General features: G+C 37.3%; 1 protein-coding gene across 1 annotated transcript in view; it reads right to left on the bottom strand.

Annotated features, from left to right (window-relative positions):
* Positions 1-25,579, bottom strand: part of epha6 (eph receptor A6) — a gene marked incomplete at its 3' end in the record, with an annotated part of 193,751 nt that overhangs the window by 124,174 nt on the left and 43,998 nt on the right. Inside the window, exon 3 of the mRNA XM_079813446.1 lies at positions 11,078-11,747. Coding sequence (XP_079669572.1) covers positions 11,078-11,747 — 670 coding nt within the window. The remainder of the gene's footprint in view (positions 1-11,077; positions 11,748-25,579) is intronic.

The raw sequence follows: 25,579 nt of genomic DNA, 5'->3' as shown, positions 1-25,579 counted from the left end.
TCAGTTCAGTTTGGCCATCATTCGGACGGGATATACGTTAACTTACAATCTGTGTCCAAAAACATCTTGGGATAAGGTTTTCACACTGACAGCTGTACATTGTAAGATATAGCAACTCCGTTTGTTTGTCCGAGTTAGCAACAGTAACTAAGGGGCGCGGGGCTTACCGATAGGTCAATTGCGTGCAGAGAGAATTTGAAAGACAACCACTTATCCCGCCCCTCGGATTGAGCCCTGTCAATGGTGAGTTTCCAGACCCAACATCTTGATGTGGGTCTGGCTTGTCAGGCTACTCAGTGATAGAAGAAAGGCCTGAATTTCTAAAATCAGTTGAAACTCAGAATTGTGAGATTTAGTTATTTTCTAGAAATTAACATTAAATAAAAATCCAAATTAACAAATAAAATAGACACATTTATAAAATGTTGTTAATAAACAAATAAATACACAACGTTGCAAGTGTTATCCAGTAACATAGTTGCAAATTAAGCAATTCGGTATTCATTTGGGACTAAGTGGGTTTTTTTCTCTTTTTTTTAATGCTTAAAAATTGAAGTACATTAAAAAAAAAAGTTACAATACATTAAAACGGTTCAGAAATTAACTTTTTGCCCATTTTAATGCCAGTAATTTTTATTTTTTCCATTACATGGAACTGTAGAAATATGCAATAACCTCTGTAAATAGACCAAAAAAATCTATCAAAAAAGTAAAACAATAAAAATCCCTTTGTTACCTTTATTCCCTGAGTAGAGAAAAGGACCCTGTGTCAGAATAGAATCACGCCAAAATAGTGCTAGTACCACAAACTAAGGCGATGCCTTATAAGGACCAAGGGTTCATATGTAACGTTCCCTTTTATTGGTTTACTTTTTTTTTGTCAGTAGATGCTATGGGATGCTATGGGAACACTACACTATGTATCATGCTATGTATACACAGACTAACGAACATCAGTTCAAACAGATAAAACCTGGCAAGTCAATATCAAGATAAAAAGTATGATAAAAGTGTGCAGAGAGGCCCAGCCTGCCGCCACACAGATGTCTTCCAATGATACTCTTTTGGTCAAACCTTTGATGATGCAACATTTCTTGTAGAGTGTGTACAAATGATTAAAGGCAAAGTCAAGCGATGCACCTCATGAGCCTTCAATATAGCATTGCTCACTCAATGTGACATTGAGAAAAAAGCTTCATAAGAGCAAAACCTTTGCCAACGAAGCAGACAAAAAACTGATCAGATTTACGCTGGCTTGTACAGTCAATGTAAATCCTCAAAACTTTAACATGTCTATGCAACCTCTCTTTCTCATGCAAATTAAAGGAATAGTTAACCCAAAAATTAAAATTAACCCATAATTTACTCACCCTCAAGCCATCCTAGGTGTATATGACATTCTTCTTTCAGACGAACACAATCAGAGTTATATTAAAAAAATGTCCTGGCTCTTCCAAGCATTAAATAGTAAATGGCAGCCCAAAATTTAGAGCCCAAAAAGTTGTATCCATCCATTATAAAAGTAATCCACATGGCTCCGGAGGGTTAATAAAGGCATTCTGAAGTGAACCAATGGATTTTTGTTGGATAAACTATCCGGGGAGAAGACTGCAAAACAACAGTCTGTGAGTGAAACAAAGAAGAAACCACCATGGGAAGATAACCAAGTCTTGACCTGAGTACGACTTTAACTAGACCGGGAGCAAAATGCAAACAGGAAGGGCTCAATGACAAAGCCTCAATTCCCTAATTCTCTTGAGAGATGTGAGAGCCAACAAGAGAAACCTCTTGAGAGTCAAAGGGTCATTCAAGGCTGACTCTAGTGGCGGCTCAAAGGAGCCTGATAAAGCCTCTGGACAGAAGGTTTTTCAGCTGCAATAGCTGGTCTGCCATAACAAAGATTCTCCATGAAGATTTCTCCAGAAGAGATGCCAGATCTGAGAGCCAAACATGAGACGGGACCTCTAAGAAAAGATGGACCTTGTCCTTCCAAACTCTCCACAGAAGTAAGTGCACTGGTGGAAAGGCATACAGATTGCCCTTGGGCAACACCTGCACCAAAGCATTTATTCCCAGAGGTGCTGAGGGAGACACAGTGAACCAGCTCTGCTCGGACAAACCTTTTAATTAGGTTGAAGATCTGAGACCCAATCCCCAGGGCCTCAGCCCGTGTCTCAAAAGATGGTCCACTCCATGATTCAGACTTCCTCGAAAATTAACTGCTCTAAGGGACACATTCTTGTTTTGAATGCACTGCACTAGACTGTATCTATTCAACGTGCTAGTACGCATCCTCCTCTGTGGTTCAGAGTCCAGAGACATATTGTCCATCCTCAACACAACATGACAGCCCTTCAGGTCTAGAATAAGTAATTCATTACTAGGCATAATGGAAGAACTTGAAATTTAACATGAGAAACTCCCTTGTGTCTCTGAATAATCAGAATTTGAAAATATGCATCCACCAGTTCTCTGAATAAGTTTAAGCATCAACATCTTGAAACTGCATTTCCGAGTGCAGAGTTCGAGATGGGACGTAACCCTCTTTCCTTATTTAACACCAGAAAATACCGGCTATAAAATTTGAATTCGCTCAGGGAAGAAGGGACCACTTCTTTAGATCCTTTTTCCAGAAGGAAACATTTCCTGACGTAAAATTGGAGTTTCCTGATCTCCAACTAGATTGATAAGTACTCCAATGAAATGAGGCAGACAATGCCAAAACTGGATACCGAACCCAGCTTGATACACTGTAAAGTCATTTACGAGGCGCATCAAACTCTACACAAGGTCAGGCGACACTCTACACCATCATGAGATGTGACTGCCTGAGGGCACATCTCTGAGCAGTGCATGAGATATGAGGGGTATAGAATTGTTTTGTGACAGACTTTCTGACACCGAGCCCTGAAACAACATAGCAGCAGGGAGCATCCAATTTGGAAAATATATGGTTTGAGCAGAAGCAAAGGACCCTACGTGATGAATGGGAGTTCCACTCATTGTCTGTAGAGCATCACAATAAAGCTAGACTAGTATCCTGTGGCCTGAAGACAAAGTTTGCACAAAAAAACCTGTTACCGTTCGAATAGCACCAAGCAGTGGAACTGGCTGAAGGAGGAGAGAGGCAACTAAGCTTTACAGTTTTTGAAATTGTCAGCTGTCAGCTGCGTCGCAAAGAGCCCAGACTGCAAAAGCAGAGCATCTAGCAGAAAGATCTCTCTTTCACGGATGTACATTAAATTCAGCCAGAAATGGGGTTTGGTTGCAACCAAACCTGCTATCAAACAACAAATAGCACGAGCCACGTGCTTTGTAGCACAAAGATCACAAATCAGTTGCCCTCCTCTACGGCCTGCTAGAAAACACTCATCCAAGTTGGACTCTGGCTGGACAGCTTAAGCTTGTCCACAGCAAGAGAAATTAAATCCGAAAACTCTATATAGGCTACAGAAGGTCAAGTGTCCATGATTGAAACCAAGACACTGTGTGTCCTCGATTACAGAGCCACCACTTACGGAACACCATCGTATCTGCTCTGAGCAGTGAAGAGTGAGTAGCTGAATATAATGAGAAAAGATGCACAAGCATGTCCTTAAAAGGTGTTAGTGAACTGATGCCTCAGCAAGGGATGCTAGCTCTATCTGCTAATAAATTGCCATGATACTACATGGGCTTCAGACAATTGTCACACCATAGGGTATTCTCATAGCTTCAGCTACTGACGCAGCGTCGAAGTGAACCTATGAAAAAGACACATCTCTTTAGCCAAGCATTCACCTAATACATCTCAAAAACTTGTACTCAAGTTATATCAGATCAAAAGCGCATGATTATCTTTGCTTGAAAAGTTATGCTTTTTTATTTTCCATTTGCTTTTCTGTTTTATCTCAGGATGCCCATTCCAAGGTAAATAAAGACTAAGCCAGCTCCAGTTTGGATCCAGCCTCTTATGAAGACGTCAGATACCCCAGCACCTGTGAAGAGATCACTCCAACTCCTGCGGGGACTTCAGATGACCCAAACTCTGCATCAATGCAAAATTTTATATTGTAATCATTATGTTCGCAAGTTGTAATGATTACAATGAGCTCATTGTTTCTTCCTAAAATCAATGCATGATGTTAGATGACTGCATGATTTGTATATATTTCTGAAATGCATTACTTGGACACAGTCACCACTGATAACAGATCAAACTAAATTGTAATGTAGAAACCTGTATTTTCTGTAAAGCTGCTGTGAAACAATATGTATTATGAAAAGCACTCTACAAAAAAATTATTATTTAAATTGTTTTTTTTTTCAATTATAAAACTTATTTTGGTAAATTTTAGTAGGTCTTAACAGCAAATTTTTGAATCAGGCAATGTCAAAATAAACATGCAGAAATTTGTACGTTGAAAGCAAACCTCACCATAGAGTTAAAGTAAATTCAACTCAGAATTCTGAGATGGTTTGTTTGGAGTGCTCAAATGTAGAACAAAAAAATACATAAATATAAGAATAACTGTGTTGAGTCTGTTGACACAAATGAAAAAATCCTTACATTTGTTTGTTCTACGTAAACCATAACATGCTTGAGCAGCAGCAGAGCACCCCTGCATCCTAATAAATAGGAAATAAGAGATTGATGGCTTTTGTTTCTCCTGCTCAAGATATGATCAAATGTGTTTCTTCAAGCGTGCATCTTTGTGTCAATGCAAAAGCATCTCTTGTCAAATGTCAATCTGAAATGTCTTAAAAAGTCACCTACCACTTTAGTTTACCTTTGCCACATGTGGTAATAAGAGAAATGCTGGCTGCTGAATTTGAATGAGCTATCTGGCAATTACTGGATTGGTTCAATGTCCCTGTCTTGCCTCCTTCAGTCCTGGGGCAAAGTAAACTTAAAGTCAGAACACACACATTCAGTATGTACCTTTCCAACAATCCCTCACAGCTGGCAGAACAGATCATTGATTCAACACAGTGGAGTATCAGAACATGACAGGGAAGGAGAGCAAACGGCAGACAAGTGTTGATATAATGGATAAAGAAACTGGTGCATGTAGGTGACACATGGCAGAAGAAACAAAACAAAATAGAGATAGATATGCCAAAGAAACCTAGTGTTTATGATCAGAGGTGTGAATAAAGATAGAGGATACCAATGTATTAATGCAATACAGTTAAAACAATATTTGCCTTGCTTTGCGGTTCCAGTCAGCACTGATTAGAATCAAGACTGAAAACTCTTTCCAAGGCCCAAGTAAACAACAGGCTTTGAGGACAAAGCGCCTTTTGCAGGCTTAAAATCAGCTCAGCTTGTGTTTTCCATCATCCATATCAAAATATATAAATCCAAAAGCCGGTTATTGCATTTCCCAGACATACGTGTACACACAATTTGGATAATTGCACAACCTGAGTAGAGATTAATATGAAAAATCTGACAGATTGGTATAGATGCAAAATCTGTACAGCAAAAAAAAAAAAAAAAAAGATGTCAGGCTGTCAAAATACATTTTAAATGGAACCAACACCATAGAACCCCACATCATGTGTGATGAGTGATAAAATGTCTATGCACATTAAAAAATGTGTTAGCAAATTTGTAAATGTGTTAATTGTATGTTTCTCAATGTATTAATTAATTGTGTTAATGGTGAACTATGCAGTTACTTCTGCATTAGCGGCAATGTGGTGGAATATTTTGAATTGCATGCTAACATATTTTACTCTTAATAATTCTAATACGCAAATGTGCCATTCATTTATGCATAAAATGTGCTCCAGTAAGTCTTACAATTATTTAAATGTAGCTATGGTATCATAATCTTAGTTAAAATGATACAAAATAATAAAAAATTTTACAACATTAAACTGACATCATATTTTATTCTTTTTATTATTATTACAACAGAAGTATCAACTTACATATCAGGGCCTTAGAGCATTGTCTTGGACAAAGGGAGGTCTTGATGTCAAAAAAGTTTAGAACCACTGAACTAGAGGAATACAATGCAAAAATAATATCAACTATTCACATTTCTTTTATTACTTTTATCATCATTTTCACCCTATCCCATCTGCCAAACAGTAAAACGCCAATGGTTGAGGCAGAAGCTGAAATGATTGTTGTATTACTTTAACAGAGAGGGCAATGTCCTGAAAGAGTCGCAAAACCACAAACCCTTCAGGAATGCACCATAAAAATGGCTTACTTGTAGTCGTCTCTGTACATTAAACAGTGATAGGATTAAGTGGTTTAATATATATTAAAAAAAGACACGCTTCTTCTAATCTTTAAGAGATTAGAAATGTACAATGGAACTATAGACTTATCTATAACGTGACAAGCTTTTTAAACCCTAAAGATTCCAAGATTCTGAGATTCTAAAGCGCCACAGCAGGTCAGAGGTGCCCCAGAGCATTAGCCCAGCAACAGTACAGACAGTATCTCCAGGCAAATGTCAAATGAGTAGAATGTAAAAATAATTTATGATATATTAGGCAAACAATGCAAGGATATGATAATACTGCATCTGCTGGGATTCTGAAGTGTACAAACAATGAACACATCTGATGTCCCGTAATGCCAGAGAGTTGGCAGAGGGCCGAGAAGTGTTTAAGAGCTACTAAGAAAGTTGTTTCATGTGGTTAAAATAACGTTTTTTAATTGGGATGCACAGAATATCATCACTATATTGCTTATTAGCCAATATTGAGTTTTTATTTTATTGGTATAATTTGATATTGGATATTTAATTGTGCATGCTCTTTTCCCCACATTTAGACTACCTTTTCCATCATCACTTATTTAAAGCTCAGATTTAGCACTAATAACGTAAGAACGGTGTTACATGTAATCTTTAGCAAATCTTTTTCTGATTTCAAGGTTTTATTTTTTATTTATTTACATAAAATAATATAGAATTTTAATATGTGGCATTTATCAGTATAAGGAGTGGTCACATGTACTGCTTCTTGGCGAAATATTGCATTTGAAAGCCAGTCATTTCATAGGAATCTACATGATCAGGAGTTTCAAGTGAGGGTGAAACATTTCCCAGTGTTTTGCATCAAGCTTTTTGTGAGCAGTGCCTCATGCATTGCTTTAATATTGACAAAATACCTTTTATTTGCATAGGAAATTTTGCAAACATTAAATAAAACCTTTATTGGCTTAATAATTATCAGAATTGGTCAACATTTTAAAATCATTGCATCCCTACTGTTAAAACACACCCGAGAATGGTTATTAGTACATTACTGAACATACAATGCCAACCTGGAACTGACACAGCTGGATTCCAAAAGATCAAACTCCCCAACAGTTGAGAAGTTGTTCATTGAATTCGGCATATACTCTGAAAGTCTGTCTCTCTATTTCTCTGCTTCTGTCTCTGACACACACACACACACACACACACACACACACACACACACACACACACACACACACACACACACACACACACACACACACACACACACACACACACACACACACACACACACACACACACAAACACCATGCTGAGCAACTGGTCTCTGATGGGCAGGGGAGAGCTGATTATGGATTCACTGTGCAGCGGGAGCCGCCCTGACGCTGGGGATTTGATTAGGGCTTTGACAGGTGCCAGTGCGATTGCAGCCTTAATCTGAGGAGTGATCTGCTTAGATAATGTGCAAAAAGGAAGAAAGAGGCAGAGGTGGCAGAAAACGGGAGGAGGCAGGTTGTAGAGATGCACCGAATGGCCCTGTGACAGCAGAGCTTTGCTTTTGATGTATACTCACTAAGTCTAAATCATATCGCAGACAGCATGCTATCTTAAGAGTGATACTTCATCTTGTGCATCTAGCAAATCCTGAGAAAGAGACTGAAAACGAGTGCCTCTCACACTACAGAATCCTTAAAACACTTCGAGAATGGTCGAAATGCTCAGTTACTGTATTATAATGAGGGGAATGTAATGATGCCTCTGACTGCCACTGCCATCTTCTATTCTCTCACATGTACAGAAAACTTCCCCTCAGGCTGCGGCAGCATGAACCGGGTCAATCACTGATGTCTCTATCATGGCTGTCCCTTCCTCTTTCCATACAGGAGATGTACTTGCATCACTGGATCACAGCAGAATTCTCTCATCTACTTTCATCTACTGTCAGGAATGGGGCTTTTCTCAGTCAATCAAAAACGAAGTAGATGTGGGCGGTGTGACCAAAATCTTAGGTCATTTTATAATTTTTTTACCTTGTTAACTGCAATGTCCTACCAGCAAGTGCTGTTGTGCTGAAAATCACTTTGATTTAGCTTTTTATACAACTATACAGGAGCTGATGGCTGAAGCTGACTGGCACCCATTTCAAAGTCTGGCCTGTTAGTGCTTATACTTGTTCTCCACCAGTTACCAAAAAAAAAGTAAAGTATCAAGCTGTGCGCATTGGCAAGCAACGTTCAGACTGGAATACAATATACGAGTGGAATGGAGTGACAGTAATTTTCCCTCCCGGCTGAAATTATTCTTTAATCACTTCGCTTTTTACTCGTGTTGCCTGTTTCCGAGTGAATCTGAAGCCAGAGAATATAGATACTGCATTTGCTCCTGGCAAAATCATAGCTCACATACCCTTATATGAATTAAAACCTGAGAACACAGACAAGCTGAGTGATAAAATAGTGAAACGTCTCAGTGGTGTAATACTTAATATTAGCAGTCTTGGAAAAAACTTGACTAATTAAAGGTCGCAGGGCCAGAACTACTATCCTCATAATAGGCTTATTTTTAGTTTTATTATATTTGACGTACATTAGTTTTTTTTAGTTTTTTTTTACGTTTTATACTGTATATTATATAATAAACATTTTTGGATAATCCAATGAAAAACTTACTTAATTACTAATTAATCACTTATTAATTATATATTAATTATCAAGTAATTTGTTTATTTGACCATGATTGACCCAGACCAAAATGTAAAATTATTCATAACAAATTAATAAAAGTCAGGCATCAGTACAAAAACAGCAGCTTTGCATTAAGCTATAATAAAACGGTTAAGACCAAAAGTCTCAACACAGTTAAAAAGCTGTTACAACCAGATATGCACACCTTAAAAACTGTTGCAAGTAGAGGTCGACCGATAGTTGATTTTACCGATACCGATAACTAGGTTGGAGCGCACCTGCCAATAACCGATTAATCAACGATAGTTTTTAAAATGGATACTGGATAAAAAAACATAAGTAAAACAGTGCTGAACATTACAACAAGAAATAAAAAACAGTAGGCTACTGATCTATGAAAATGTGCTAAATTAAAAACTTATAAATATGAATATTAAAATGAGAAGTTTTAAGTAAACAAATTCTTTAGAAAACTATTTAAACATTAAAATATTACAGGTCAAATTTGTTTCTTTATCTATAACCTAGAAACATGCATGTACATTTCATAGGTAACACTATGCAAGTCCCTATGCAAAAAGGATGTATTAGCTTACATGAACTATATGCATTATGCATACATTTTTACAGCATGTATTAATATGAGCAATACAATTGTCCCTTGATCATTCATGTTAGTTCATAGTTCATTAACCAAGGTTAACAGATAAAAACAAAAATTCAAACTCAATTTAATGTTGAAATTAACATACTAACAATGAACAATACTTCCACAGCATTTATTAACCTTACTTAATGTTACAAATGGAATCTTATTATTAGTCTGCTTTTTTAGAAGGCGATTATCTGATAAAATAGCGTTAGCGTTCTCTCAGCCTCGTTGACAAACATATACACTGCTGTTCTTTACCTGTTAATGCAGCATATAGTCAGGAAATTAATTACTTTATAATGATTTGTAAACAAGTACTGTAGTGTTCTGTATTCATACCGTTTCGCTGTCGTGTTTTAAACGCGCATCTGATGTGTCAAGCTCTCTCCGTGCAGCGCCGCGTGCTGCCTCACTTGTGAATGTAAACAAGGCGTCAGTGAGTTTTTATTTCGCCTCTAGAGGCCGCTCTCGTGCTATATAATGGCAGCAGACCCTTCTCAGAGCCCTTGTACTGTGTAATGGCAGCGCACCCGTCTCAGCCGCTCCAGCAACGGACGCAACCCGGAAAAACTATCGGTGTGGATTTTTGCAGATAACCGATTGTTCCACCAATCAGCTATCCGTGCCGATTCCGTCTCAGCCGCTCCAGCAACGGACGCAACCCGGAAAAACTATCGGTGTGGATTTTTGCAGATAACCGATTGTTCCACAATCAGCTATCGGTGCCGATTAATCGGCAAAACCGATGAATCGGTCAACCTCTTGTTGTAAGCAGATATGCACACCTGTAACCACACATCAGATGAATTCTATAATAGCCTAATGTGACAAGTTGCTATGTTGCTTGGTAACCATTGACAACCTACAGTTACACCACATCCTTATTGGACACGAGTGGCACATCAAAATTAATCAGTCCCTTTATAATAAATAAGGCTCCACTGGAAGCACTTGTCCACAATGCGGTTTGCAGACAGAGTAAACTTTAGTTTTCTGCTTGGTGACATTTTTTAAATTAAAAACCAACAGATGGATTACATATTCCTGCAGTTTAATTTTGTATGCATACCATTCAAACGTTTATGGTCAAGTAAGAAAAGTGACAGGAAATGTTTCAAAATTTCTATTTTTTCAATCAGCATATTAGAATGTTTTAAGGTACATGTGACACTGAAGATTGGAGTAATGGCTGCTACAACACTTTTGCCATCACGGGATAAAATTACATTTTAAAATATATTCAAATAGAAAACAGTTATTTTAAATTGCTATAGTGTTTGTGGTTAAATAAATGCAGGCTTTTTTGATCATAAAATACTTCTTTCAAAAAACATTAAAAAATCTTAGGACCCCAAACTTTTGAACTTAGAGTATATGTACATATATGTATTGGAACATTAATGGATAACCTTATAGGCCTTATAACCTTATAAGCAGAGAAGAGAGAGAGAGAGAGAGAGAGAGAGAGAGAGAGAGAGAGAGAGAGAGAGAGAAAGAGAGAGAACAAAGCAAGATCTAGTGTTAGAACTCACCAAGACAGAGACCATCACTTTCCTCATAGCCAATGCTGCAGACGCAACGGCCCAGCGGCACCAGCCAATCACCATCAGCACCACAGTACAGCTTGGGTGTGTCACGTTCCTCTGCGTTCTCAACACACGCCCCCCTGACCTCCACCAAAGAAGAGGAATCCACCCGTGGTACAGTGTCGGGGAAGGCGGCGAGGTTTCTCAGGGTAGACGGACATTTTTTGTAATAAACTCGCACAGACACCAGGGCGATACATGCACCCACATCCTGGAAGGCCAAGTAGAAACCCTTACGAGCTATTGGTCCCACTTCCCGCACTTCGGTATTCAGCCTCAGAACACGATCGCCCAGGTCTGTCTGTGTGAAACTCTCGTCTGCGGCAATAGTATCGATTTTAGCATATTCGTTAGGATGAAAATGAGCATTGGCACCATGTGGCTCATCTGTTTCAAAGTAGAGGAGGTTAAAAGTCTCCTTACAGGTGCCAGAGACCCAGGGGATGCTGTTGCAGTCCCGCAGAGTGAAGCGAAGCTCCACGTAGATCTTCTGTGCAGCCTGACGGGGTATCCAGTTTGTACGGAGCCAGTTGTTCTGGTTTGGTTCCATTACATGGCACACCTGGAAGGTGTGGATGGGCCGATTTTGCTCATCCATCTCCGTGATGGCGTCCCACTGTGGAGAGCAAAGGACAAAGGAATGAGAAGATAGATAGTGGAATAATTGGGGAAAGCAATAGAAAGGAGTGAATGTTCAGGAAGGGCACTGTGCTTATTGAGTACTCTATGGGATTCAGAGCAGCTGGAGCCCAGAGAAATCAAATTGAAGTTAGCTTCATAAAATGAATTGAAGAAAACTTCAGTTTCATTGTAAAATGAAGCATAACACACAATCAAATAATTATTATTTATTTGTTAAGGTGATAGCTAACTTAAAAAGTAAAATAATAAATACATACAGGATATATATTATATTATATATATATATATATATATATATATATATATATATATATATATATATATATATATATATATATATATATATTATATATATAATATATATATTATATATATTAGGATATATATATTATATATATATAATGCTGTCTTCATGTACGAGTTTGTCATGTTTAAGTGCTTTGTTGTCAGAAAGAATATTGAATAATATATATATTTTTTCCTATTAAAGTCAAAATGTATTGAAGATATTGAGTCAATATCCAGTGGACTTTGAATAAAATGTAGTGTCCCATTTATTTATCTAATTAAAAAGCTAGATAGCGTGCTTCTTATTCTGTAATTTCAGCCAAATAAAGGCTGTTTTCCCTGTGTAAAATATAGCCCATTCAATATGCATCACATGTTATTTATACATACATGACTGTACAAACAAGAGAAACCAATGTAGATGTTGTGGGAAAAACAAATAAAATGTAACAGTCACTACAACAATAGTTCTCTCCTATGGCATGTTTAAAGTTTATGGCCCACCAAACTTTGAAACTCGTTATCAAAAAATCTCAGAGCTTGATCCAAATAAAATTCCTATATGATTGAAAAGATCAGGTGAGTGCAGATCTACTTTTCAGATTTATTTTATTACTTTCAGTTTTTTTCCCCTCAAAAATACCTTGAGTACACTGTCTCTCTACAAGCAATCTTTGCTATGTACTCTCACCCAAAGAGGTCTCATTATTAGAGGAGGAATAAGCATGAGGCTTAGTAACGATCTTAGCAACATGAGAAGAAAGTTTGCATGGCATATTTTTAGATTTTAAAAGGAAAACAACACTAATTACGCACTGGGATGCCATCTCTGACAGGACCACTGACAGCTTACAAGCAACTAATTACATGTGTGAAATACATGTGATTGACATGTAAATGGGCATTTATGGTGGATTGCAGAGTTTGGTGTGCACATATAAAGTAGATTCAGAATCTGCAACTGGTTTGACATGCCTGTAACTCCTCTCCTAATTACCATTCTTAAATTAAATTAATTATCTCCATGATAAATGCCATATAGCACTTGAAATAATAATACACAGTAAGCTTGAATAAGACATTGGCCCCCGGTTTCACAGACAAGGTTTAAACTAGTCCCAGACTAAAGTGCATGTTTGAGCTGCTTAAACTGAAAGCAACTTGCACTGACATATTTTAAAATATCCAGTGCCACTGTTGTTTCAAGATGCACACAAGTATTTATTTATTTTTTTTCTACGGCACGTTTATAAAAGGTATGAAACCGGGCCTGAGTGTCATTAAAAACTGTGGATGAATTGTGTGGATTCTTTTTTATTTATACACACAGGAAAACTTCTCATGAGAAGCTTACACCTAATTCACAACACGTGCATACACACATGGATCTTTTCTTAACCTCATTCTAATTTTTTCGAATTTTGATTATTCTAACTGTGCAGGTTAGGGTTAGCCATTCCATGTAAGGGCTTTCCACACAAACTTTCCTATTCCTGTCTTCTGTCACTCTTAGCAAACATACGATACTAAAAATGCATTCTCTCTTGCAGGATCCTCGGGCAATGCCAAGTGTGCCACCCTTGAAACTGCTTCAAACTAAATAAACACCTTTTATACAGACCCAGAATACAGGGTGAACATGATTTCACCATGTACAACATGATCTCGGATCAACATCTTTGTTGATTCTGGAACAACAGTCCAATCAGACTTAGCCAGCTGTACATTGATTTATGCAGAGGAATCACGCAGCTCGGGATATGACCCACCTTTTCTTATTCATCACGGCTGCATTTATTTAAGGCAGTGGCTATTTGCACTAGATTCTATTTAGTGAAAATAGCTTATTTTCTTAGCGATAGACGCTATTTATACTAAGTGCAAATAGCTGTAGATGCTATTTACACAATCATATATTTAATTTGCTGGTAATGAGAATCCGCTCAGTATCGATCAAAACGATGAATGAATTGCAAGTTTACTTTTTACACTAATCTTCTCCTTATCTACAAATCCTCTCATTAAAACAAACACAGACATGACTTAAATAAAGATTGATTGTGATGTTTAGACATAAGTTTTTGTTTTTCATGAGACTTTGTGATTTTCCCTACAATGAACCTGCATATTTAACACTTCAGTACAAATAAAGTGACCAAAATAGATATTTTAATGTTATAATAGTGATTTGAACCAAACATGAGAAAAAAAGTCTTCCTCTTCCGCCATCTACTGGTTCTAGTGGTCATTTATGTTATAATTTTAATGTTGTTGACGTCATAATGTTTTATGATACTCACATAAGCATACACAACAGGTGAATATAAATGAATAATGTTAGCATATACAGAATTTAACCCAAGAAAGAAGTTTTAAATAGTGTTAAAAAAAACAAAACAAAAAAACAATTTAATTCAACTCCATATCCAGGAGCTAGATACGTTATTCCTTGAATGGGCTGATTCGACGGAATATCTCAGAGAGACTAAAAACTGTTCAAATATGAGAATCTGGATATAGTAGCTGTTGCAGTGTTGCTCCCGTTATCTATCTGCATTTAGTCTAACGATATAACAATAAACATTAACTATAACGCACTTCATAAAATCAAGTTTCCTGAGAGGTCAACTAATGCAATAAAATCTCAAAATATGCAGTAATTTCATCAACTTGCCAGCGAGTGTGCTTGAGAGACACTGAAATGAATGAGGTTCAATGCTGGAAGCCAACTATTGGCTTCATGACACCCTTTACTTCCGCATTCCTCAGTTCCTTTGGAAGTCTATTGTAGTGTCGTAACTCTGTTTTTCAACGGCTCTGCTACTGACTACACCACTGAAGCCAATGAAACGTGTGCGTCTTTTTAAATTTTGTGTGGCCCAATCAGGCATTGTTGGATATTGTGAAATATTGTTACAATTTAAAATAGCTGTCTATTTTAACATATTTTATTTCAGCCATTACTCCAGTTTTCAATGTCACATGATCCTTCAGAAATTATTCTGTTCATTTTAAAATTTTTTTATTGCAAATTTAGAATACATTTTAGTATGAAATGTATTGTCTAATTCAAATCTTTATCTGGTTTGTTTGTGAAAACATTCGCACACAGAGTTCACTCACACATTTGTATCTACAGACAATATGAAAAAATGTCTACAAAAAGTGAATGAGACCCATTTTTTGCTCCTACACTAATGTCAAAATATCACTGCCCATTTACTTCATTGTCACATCCAGGCATTATATAAGACTCCTTGCTGCCTTTTTCAATAGATTTACATCATACAGGTAGTACCTCTAGGTTGTGATGTGCTACACATATGCTGGGTAATGCTGAGTCTGTGAACACAGCAAGGCAAAAGAGGCTTATAGATTTACCAGCTGAATCAAATAGTAATGACAGGACTTCTGGCCACACTGCTGCTCTGCTTTGAGTAACTTTCTACGTTGTTCTCTCTTTCACACTTCTTCCTTTTCTTACCAAACATGTTTTTTTTTTTTTTTGCAAACATTTTCTTTTCTCTTCCAATATCTTGTCAACACACTCTCACTCCTTTTCCCACGTTCTCACTTTCTTTTTCACAAATTATCTCTCTGTTCTGGCCTTTTTATTTTCTACACCTCCACTCTATTATCTCTCAGTCTTTTTCTTCACATTTTACACTTTACTCTGTCTTCACTATATTCCTCCTTCTTTTTCTGTCTCTTCTGCACATATCTATGTCCTCCAATCATCTCTTTCCTGTTCTTTTTCTTTTATTACTTATCTCCCTAATCTTTCTCCCTCTGATAATTAATTAGGAAGGACGCACTTCATTAGCACTAAAGCCTCCACTTATTCACTTTCATTATTGCAGTGATAAGCTAAGCCTTCCCTAATAGCCTCTCAATCAGAAACTTGCTGTATCATAGCCCTGATGTGTGCCGATATATCCTCTCAATAGACTTTTGTTTGCAACCATAACGTTTGATTGAAAGAGCGTCTGTAGAGTTCCATTTTTACAACACAACAGGTCAAGTTAAGTCAAGGCAAGTTTAGTTTACACTGTATGCCGTTTGCATAGCTTAAAAATAATACTCGGGTCATTAAAATGCTTGTGACAAGGCCCAGGTCAACACAGGGCAACACAGGACTGGGGCAAGCTGTCACATATGGAGGTGGTCACAAGTGCTAAATCTAAAGTAATACTGTACATCTAAAGTAATACTGTATTTCTTAAAATATAATTATTTTGGTTTTGTCCTTCAAACTAAATTCCAATGTTTTCATATTTATTATACTTAAAATTATTATTATTTAAATACAATTTTTAAGTTGAAGATAGAGTGTTTTTTGGTAAAGGGTGTTTGTATTAGTCCTCACACGTTTGCTTGGGGCGGTAGTTCCTGCCTACATCTACCGTGACCTTTTCGACCTGATTGCACAATCCTTGGCCCGTCGCAGAGCAGCGCAAGATGATCAATTTAGGTTAAAAAGTATATTCATTTTTTCATTTCTTTGAAAATGACTGACTGTTCGCTAGATAAGACCCTATTCCTCGTCTGGGATCACGCATTTTCATTTTGAGATGACCTAATCCTTTAACCCTTAAATGCATACCTCGGGTCTTTAGCGACCCGGTACGTCATTCACTACCCTCCTCCTCATTAATTTTTTTAAGTTATACATCAACCTTCTTAGTATTCCTCAATCAATCCATTTTAAACAATATAACAAGAAAAAATAAATTAATTAATTAATTATATATATATATATATATATATATATATATATATAAAATTGAATGCCTGTTTTTCCACAATTTTTTTGTCAAAATTGTATAGGGTTGCTATCGACCCGAGGAGGGTAAGATTGTACATATATATTTTTTTCTGCACAATAATAAATTAATCTATAATAACGAAATAAGTGCAATTCAATTGTCTGATACGCAATGATGAAGTGATATTTCACTTATAGTTACCTCAGAAAGAAAACGAAACACTAATAATTATAATCTGCAAAACTTAAAATGGCTCAGCGATTTATTGCAGAGCAAGTACTGAACACATTCAAATATTAGTGTCACTGTCACTTGATGATGGATCTGGTCAAGAAGCTGTCAGTGATCAAAATATTGATTTTGAAGACATTGAAAATGAGTTTTGAGAATATGCGTGAGATCGCGAATATGAGCCAGAGGCTGAATGTACTGGGAAATGAGCTCTGATGAAGACAGTGATGATGGTATAAAACATCTGCTCAAACTGAACCCTTCCAGGCTCCAAAAGGTAACGGAATATGTTTTATTTTATTCTTCTGTAATTGTTACTCTAATATCAGGTGTTTTATATTATCGCGACAGATAGAGATCTATCCATGTTAGATATAGATCTGGGTCACTAAAGACCCGAATATATAAGAATGTTTGGCGAAACAGTCATGCATTTAAGGGTTAACTAATGTTAAAGCTGCAGTCCGTAAATTTTGCCTCTGGGTCGCCATCTCTGTTTGAAACATGCAATAGCAGTTATTTATGGAGTTATCATCTGTACGTGAGTTGTGCGTCGGCGCTGCTCCTCAGCGTGGATGAATCTAATGTTTTGAAGAGTTTGTGTGGCTGTTATTCATTCACCTCACCGGTGTGGATACTGTACTTCGGAATCACAGATTCTACATCTTGGAGTATAACCTAAATAAGAATTTTCACCGGCAAATGTCATCTGAACACGCAAGTAACATATCTGTCACTTTTGGGAACAAAACATTTCAATAAATCGCCCTACCAACGGTGATTAAAAGATAAAAAGATCGCTCGTATAACATCAAACCTTGCAAATTATTATTATTGTTATACTTTATTCTCAAATCGTTAATGTTAACAGTGTTAGCATTGCGTGACTGTGTATTTAGGGTTTATTAGCGTTACCTGTAGATTTCAAATTCTGAACAGTCAAATGTTTTTTGCTTTTGACTACGGGTGAATCTCCAGCTGCACTGATGATTGTCATTTGGGCCTTTCTGGATTGCAATCCGCCATCAAAATTATGTTTAATTATTCCAGCTGCTGGGAGAAAAGGCTATAAATGATCTGCTGAATAACATGCTCCTCATGTGCGTTACTACAACTAGCTGGACTCTTTCTTTATGTATACAGACGTGATGTAATGGCGCAAAGACATGCTTGAATTTCCCGCTTTTTGAATTTTGAAGCTTTCCGTTGTAAATGGGGCTAAGGTAAGGAGATAGTTTTGAATACTGGCTTGTTGTGTACTTGCTCAAAAATTTATTTTGGATCATTTTTTAACCAAAAAAAGTTACGGACTGCAGCTTTGGACTAATTGCACTGAATATATGCATTAATATATGTGTAAGTTAAGATTAACTAATGCTGAACAGAGGTGTTGTTCATGGTTAGTTCATGTTAACTAATGCATTAACTAATGTTAACTAATACAACCTTATTGTAAAGTGTTACCATAAAGGGTCTCATATAAGCCTTTTCTTACCAAGCCTACATTTTCTGTACTCCACAAGAAAATACTACAATATAGAACATACTACAAACAGAAAATTAATCTATATTTGTCATGTTCGGGTTGTTGTAGTGAACATCTTGGGTTACTTGACTGTGATCCTGTTTTTTGAAAAAGCAGGAATGAGATGCTGCGCTGAGTTTAGAAATATCTTTGTTTGACCGGTTATAAGCATGTGTAGCAATGCTGCGCTGAGTTTAGCGCGACGAGAATACCAACGACACCACACTGGAGGTGTCTGGACCCCTCAAGGTTGTGTAGTGTGTGTGCGCACAAATACGAGAAAGGCCTCAGACATGAGCTTGAGATGTTGATTCAAGGACATGTAAACCCGGAGTCACATGAACATCCAAACTATAAAATCTGATGAATGTGTGTGTAGAGGACCAGCTTGAGGACCAGATTTCAGCCCCTCGTTGTACGCTCGGCGAGATGGCAAAATTGAATAAAAAATATCCAAAAGAGAAATAAATTTGGTGGAACTATTCATTATCCTTTCTTTTGTTTGGTCCGGTATTTTGTCATGTTCGGGTTGTGTAGCGAACACACAGCAATTACGAAGATAAAATATTATATTTTAAACTGTAATAGATATTCAGAGGGCAAACATAAACAAAAGCAGATATATCCAAACAACTAACACATGTAGACATTAACAATACCAGACAAGTGTGAACTGCAAACACAATAACTTATATACACAGGTAAATGAAAACAACACAGCTGAACAGAATAGCATAATCAAATCAGTAACCATAACAACACATGCGGGACATTTACCATGAAACTAATGCGGGAGATGAACAAAGGCACAAAACCAAACTAAACCAAACTAAACTTGTCATAATCCAGAACTACAATGATTTATGGACTTTAATTTTTCAGATGTCGAACAATCCTTTAGTGGACACATGTGTAACAAAAATGTGTGACAAGTGGGTGGTGCATGGATGGCATCAAAACCTGAAAGAATAATTTGCCACTGGTGCCCTTGAGATCTTCCTCTGGGTCTTTGTAATTTTACATTTATGAGTAAATGAAGGTGACTTGAAAGTTTTGCTCTACGACGTAAATTACACACAACCATATTGAATACACAAATTTTGAAGCTGTTATGTTTATTTAAAAAAACAACAACACGTTTTTAATAACTAGATAAGAACGTTTGGGGTGTGACTGTGCAGTTTAAGTTTTAGAACTTCCAGGTATCATCAAGTTATGTTTACCACAGACATTATTTCACTCATAAATTGAAAAACCTCATTGTAAAATTCCATTGGAAATATAGAGGGAACCATTGGCAAATTAGTTTTCCGGGTTTTGACATCATCCCTGCAGCACTGTATAATTGAGTAGGCTTATTGGACCTTTTTTTTTTTTTGGTCTTGAGTAACAATTTATTTTGGTGAGACCAGAATTTTATCAATGTAGCTACTGTATATACATTTATTTAAGAATTTGTTTATTGTCATTGTCTTGTACTTTTGTAGGTTTCTAAAACACACTGGAGTGTGAAATTGTTTTTTACAGTTGTAAAAAAAGGGAATAATACTCTGATGCTGATGATAATGTTTAGCAAACTTGTCATTATCCCCAGACAGGTCATATAATGTAATTCATAAAGTATTGAAAGATATAAATTGACCTCAGTGCAGCACACTGATTCTGGGTAGTATGATATACTGTATGTCCTGATACTATAATCTCCTCTCACCCCGACACTGCCTTCCAGCCCTTTGTTTCGCATCAGCTTTTTTGTTGGAGGTAAAATGAGGCATTTAGGAGAACGGGGAGGCAGCAGCGCACTTTCAATCTCCTGCTAGAAAGTGACCGGATACATCTAGGAACACTGCGGCGGGGATGAGATATCAGCACGCGGCTTAAGATCCAACACGCACTGATAAAAGTGGCTGAGATGGATGAACCTAAAATCGCTGGCTACACATCACATTAAGTTGGCAGGGGTCCACAGAGGAGGATTCAAAAACGGCACAGATCGGTGTGATAGAGACAACATGGAGGAAATGCATCTTGGGACTGAGAGGGGATTCATTGCTTTTAAAATGGTTTAAAAATGGTTTCTATCAGCAGACGTCTAAGATGCCTGAGTCTCCTTTGATATCTGTCATCATTTCTCCACTTGGAAACTGACTGTGAAAAAGGCATATCACTTGTGCAGTCGCTGGCATGAGCCCACACGCAATCATCAAGACATAGGATATTTTAGATAATGCCGGTACACTGTAATGCATATGAAAAGCAATACACTTATAACAACACACACATAAAAACAGTGCCAGTGGTGGTCCTCTGTTTGGAATACAGCTTGTTTCTGACTGTATTTGGCCTCCCTGGCTGTAAATGAACCTTTTCAGCAAGCCCCTCTGAACTGACTAGCATGTCAATACGCACGCTCAATAGCTTAAGAGCATCTATTATCACCATTGATTTCTGTTTGTCAGATCCAACTTAGGATTGATCATTAAAGCTTTGATTTTTCTGCTCATCTTGCATTGAAAGTGCACACTTTGAGACTCTACAATAGAATTTATATAACCAAAATAAAGGTCTTCTATCAGGGGAGTTGTGGGGGTCTATCAATTGCAAACGAGCCCTGGGCAAATGAAAATACAATTAGGCTTGAGTGTGAGTTTAATTATCTTTTAATTATTAAGTACACATTAACCTTGGGTAATGGAAGTGCTTTGTGAGAGAGATAGCGGCACTACCTTTGACTCGATAATTGATTAATTGACTTCCACTTCAAACAGCATCAATGAAAACACCAACTGAATGACAAACATTAATTTCTGTGTCATGGATCTCCTAACCTTGTGCAATGCTTTCTTGTTATATATATATATATATATATATATATATATATATATATATATATATATATATATATATATATATATATATATATATATATATATATATATATATATATATATATATATGTAAGAAGGGCATGGCAAATGAAAACTACAGAAACTAAATCTAAATCTAAAAAAAATATCACAACGGTCAAATACTGTAATTTTAGTATCTCACCTACTCTTATGATTAGTTTCAGTAATAATAATAATACCCATTTTGAACATGCAGTCTGCATTACAAAAAAGGTTACAAAAAAATGTATAATTTAGATCTGGGTAGAGTCACACATACATCAACATGCCTTTAGGTAATTTCCTGTTTAATCTATCTTTTGTCTTATTTTGCTTTCATTATCCCAGACTGTTTTACAACCTAGACTCAGAAACAATCTCTATTTTGATATGACTATTTCCAAATGAAAAAAGTAAGAGCAAATCAAGATCTGATTCTCATAGAGAGAACACAACAAAAAGCAAAGGAAGGGAAAGAGAGTGAGTGAGTGATAGAGAGAAAGCGAGTGAGACAGAGACAGGAAAATGTCATCTACCCTCAACAAAGAAAGTAAGTAAGAGGGACAGCGGATAGAGATGGCGAAAGATACTGTTCAAATCTAACATCTAGAACTGCAACACGAAAGGTGGACAGTGATGAAAGACTGCATTTATGGCCTATGCCATTTAAACAACAAAAAAGGTTTATCTTCCATCATGCACCAGCAAAAGACAAAGGGAACAAGTGCAGGAGAGGCCAACGGTACCTGTGACATTGGGGTCACTCTGGATGGTCCGGAAAAACCATACAGAATGGCCTATTTCCACTCTATCCTTCTGCACAAAGAAATCTCTACATTATTGTGTAATTATGACTCCAGTACAAGAAATGTCGCAAGAAAACAGCAAAGGGACACATTTGACATCTGTCATCAAGGTTCCCCTCATTAGTGACAATTGGAATGGCCACAGCCAAAGCTTCCTTTACGAAACACAACATAATGGGTGTAATTCCCTAATAAGTGTGATATTCATACACACTGTCTGCATTGTTTTAGCACCCAATTCGCTACAAGAATTATGCAAATACGTTAATGGCGCAAACACATCTAAAACTTTTGCTGAATGGAATTTGCATGGTGCAATTCCCCTTCTTGCTAAGTTCTGTGAAAAATCGCAATCTAAAACCAGTCTAATTTACATAGAAAGAAGGTATGCTGGCTTGAATTAAATACTCATTTAGCACCTGGTTAAACTGGATTGCAGGTGCTTACTTAGTGAACAAGATGCAGGGTTTCTGTGCTGAAATACCAAATGCAAAAGTGGTGCAACTGTTTGGTTGCTTGTGCATTCTGGTCACTAGTATTCAGCACAAATCAAACAGATTGTTCAGTGTTAATATTCTATGTATTACCTGAAAAGAATCATGCTGTTCTTGAGAGCAAACACAGGATACAACATGTGTCAAGGCCAACCAGGCATGTAAATGAGAACCAAAAGCAATTTGTCACTGCCTGTAAAGCAGAGTCTGTGTTCCTTTTGGAAGTCGAACTCAACACTGCATCTTAGGTCAATGCTATGGGGAAAGCCATCAGCGTGACTGGTGCCTGAAGCACGTGTAAACACACTCCAATTTCACTGGCTGGCTGCAGAAGTATAAGAGGGCGCCCATAGCACACGTAATTTTAGTCTCTTTTAGAGTGTTTAAAGGATATAAAAAATTGGATGGGGAAAAACGTTTTCATATTAAACAAGGATAAAACTGGTTATTTTTTGGCCACCCAAATAACTCCACTAAAGTTCTATTAGATAACATTTCCCTGACATCATATTCAAAAACGTCAGTATAAGGGACCCACTTTATATTAGGTGGCCTTAACTACTATGTACTAACATTTTAATTAATCATTTGATACAATGCACTTATTGTGTACATACATGTTTTTACATTGTACTTACATTTAAAAAAAATACCTGAATGTAATTACATCTGTATTTAAGTTCTGTAGTTACATTTGTAATTACACAGTTGACACTTCCCTTACACCTAACCCTACCCTTAAACTTACCCATACCACCACACCTGTCCCTAACCCTACCCGTATCCCACCTCAATATCAGCAAAGGTGTTTTGCAATACAATTTGAACACAGTAAGTACATTGTACTTATTTTTTGATATAAGTACATAGTACTTAAGGCCACCTAATATAAAGTGGGGCCACTTGGTTTATAATTTGCGTTTGTTAGTTAAAACCATTTTTTTTTATGTTTTTTCTATTTCAGATGGATTTCTGTAGCTGTTAAATTTAGTTTTATATGTTTGTCAATTTGTGTTTTTATTTTGGAATTTTTATGTAAAGCACTTTGGTAAACTTTGGTTGTTTTAAAAGTGCTATATAAATAAAAAAGACAAGACATATCATCAACCTTTTTGTCTTCAGGAGACACTTGTTTGTATGTGCTTGTAAGACAAATGCTACTGGTGGAGTGCGTTCGACTCCTTGAGGTAGCTGGATGTGCTCATTATGATACATTCGCTGAAAGCTTTGTTCTTCCTTGATTCTCACCAGAGAGAGCATGGGGAGAAAGAGAGTCTGACGTGACGTCCTTTCACTTTTGGGACTTCTGATGCAACTTCTAAGACTTTCATGTCGGTTTCTAATCCCAACAAAAGGGGGATGTCAACATGCAGAGAGAGTTGAGGTAGATGTTATTGATAAATCTGCCTTCTCTGCTGTCCACACACAGGTGAAGGTTATACTATCTCTTGAGGCAGATCTAGCCATCCGTGCCACCAAGCACACAGCCAATGAAATTGGTCATTCAGTGGTTGCTGTAGTTGCCTAGGAGATGCATCTGTAATAAGAAGAAAAATAGATTCTTTATCATTGATGCTTAATGCTTTGATTTCAGAGTTTTCCAGGAGATATGTCCCTTATGTCCCTCATACCGCATGATAGGCATGATAGAGTATGGACTAATGTTAAGATTGTGAGTTGCAAAAAGGTAAGGACCTGAGGACAAGGTCCAGGGCCGGATTGATAGATCCTTGATGTGCAGAACCTACATTATCATCATGGCTTTGTCCTGTGGAGAGCAACCATCCCGAATTGGCACAGGATTAGAGCAGGAATCTGAAACTCTTCTTTCTGTCGCCTGTTTCATATGCACACTATGCAATGCTTGATTGCAATTTATGTGTGCCACAAGTTTGACCTATGTTAAAGCTCTAGCCACAGCAGGTAATGGAGAAGTGCCTTTATTTAAGTCAGGGTTTGGCTGCTCTCCCCCAGTGTTTTTTAATTAAGACATAGCTCCCCTACGACCTCCTTGGGGTTGGAGTATGTGGATTAAAATTATTGGCAACCTATATCTTGGCTTGTTTCCCTCCCTGTCTGAGTAATGACACGGGACAAATCTCCCCTTTGGATGGCAGTATTTTCCCTCTACTTCATTCACTTCCCTCCCCAACTATGGTCGGGTCTTGACGTAGGGACAACACTCCTCTTGTTTTGACAATGCAAATAAGAAAAGGAAGATCACCTGTGGGGCATCCCTCCTTGTCACTCTATAAAGTTATGGTAGGATGCTTGCTCCCCTTTTAAAAGCAGAGCTCAAAACGCCTCCCCCAGATTTTAGGGGTCTTGAAGAAAGGCTAGGCTCCCTTGGGGTTGAGCCTCTCTTGTGTTGAGTCTCCCCTTTGGCGAGGCAGAAACATCAGAGATGGTAGCCGCTGAAGATTTTCGAATAACTTTGCGGGCTCTCTTTGGTAGTTGCCCTTTTTGAGCCTTAGATGGAGTGAGGTTGTCTGGCTATCACCAGACCAAGCTCAATTTAAGATTGAACATTGGTCTGGGGAGTCTCCTATGTATTTTCTACTGAACAAGAGGTATGATAAACGAACATAAATTAAATTAATCTGTATGCAATTGGATAGTCCTTCAACCAATCAGACCACAAGAGGCGTGATCAACGGGCAACGACCCATTGCCTCTCTATCCGTCATCGTGTTAAACCTTGAACCCGCTAATAGCGCGCCAGGTGGATAAGCCAGTCTGTGATTGGTTCCCGCAAAAGTGTAACCGAAGCAGTAGAAATTAATGTACAGTTCTCTTACGAGAGGTTCT

The sequence above is a fragment of the Gobio gobio genome (assembly GCF_949357685.1).
Source record: "Gobio gobio genome assembly, chromosome: 3".
NCBI lineage: Eukaryota > Metazoa > Chordata > Actinopteri > Cypriniformes > Gobionidae > Gobio > Gobio gobio.
This window is presented reverse-complemented; position numbering and strand designations above follow the sequence as displayed.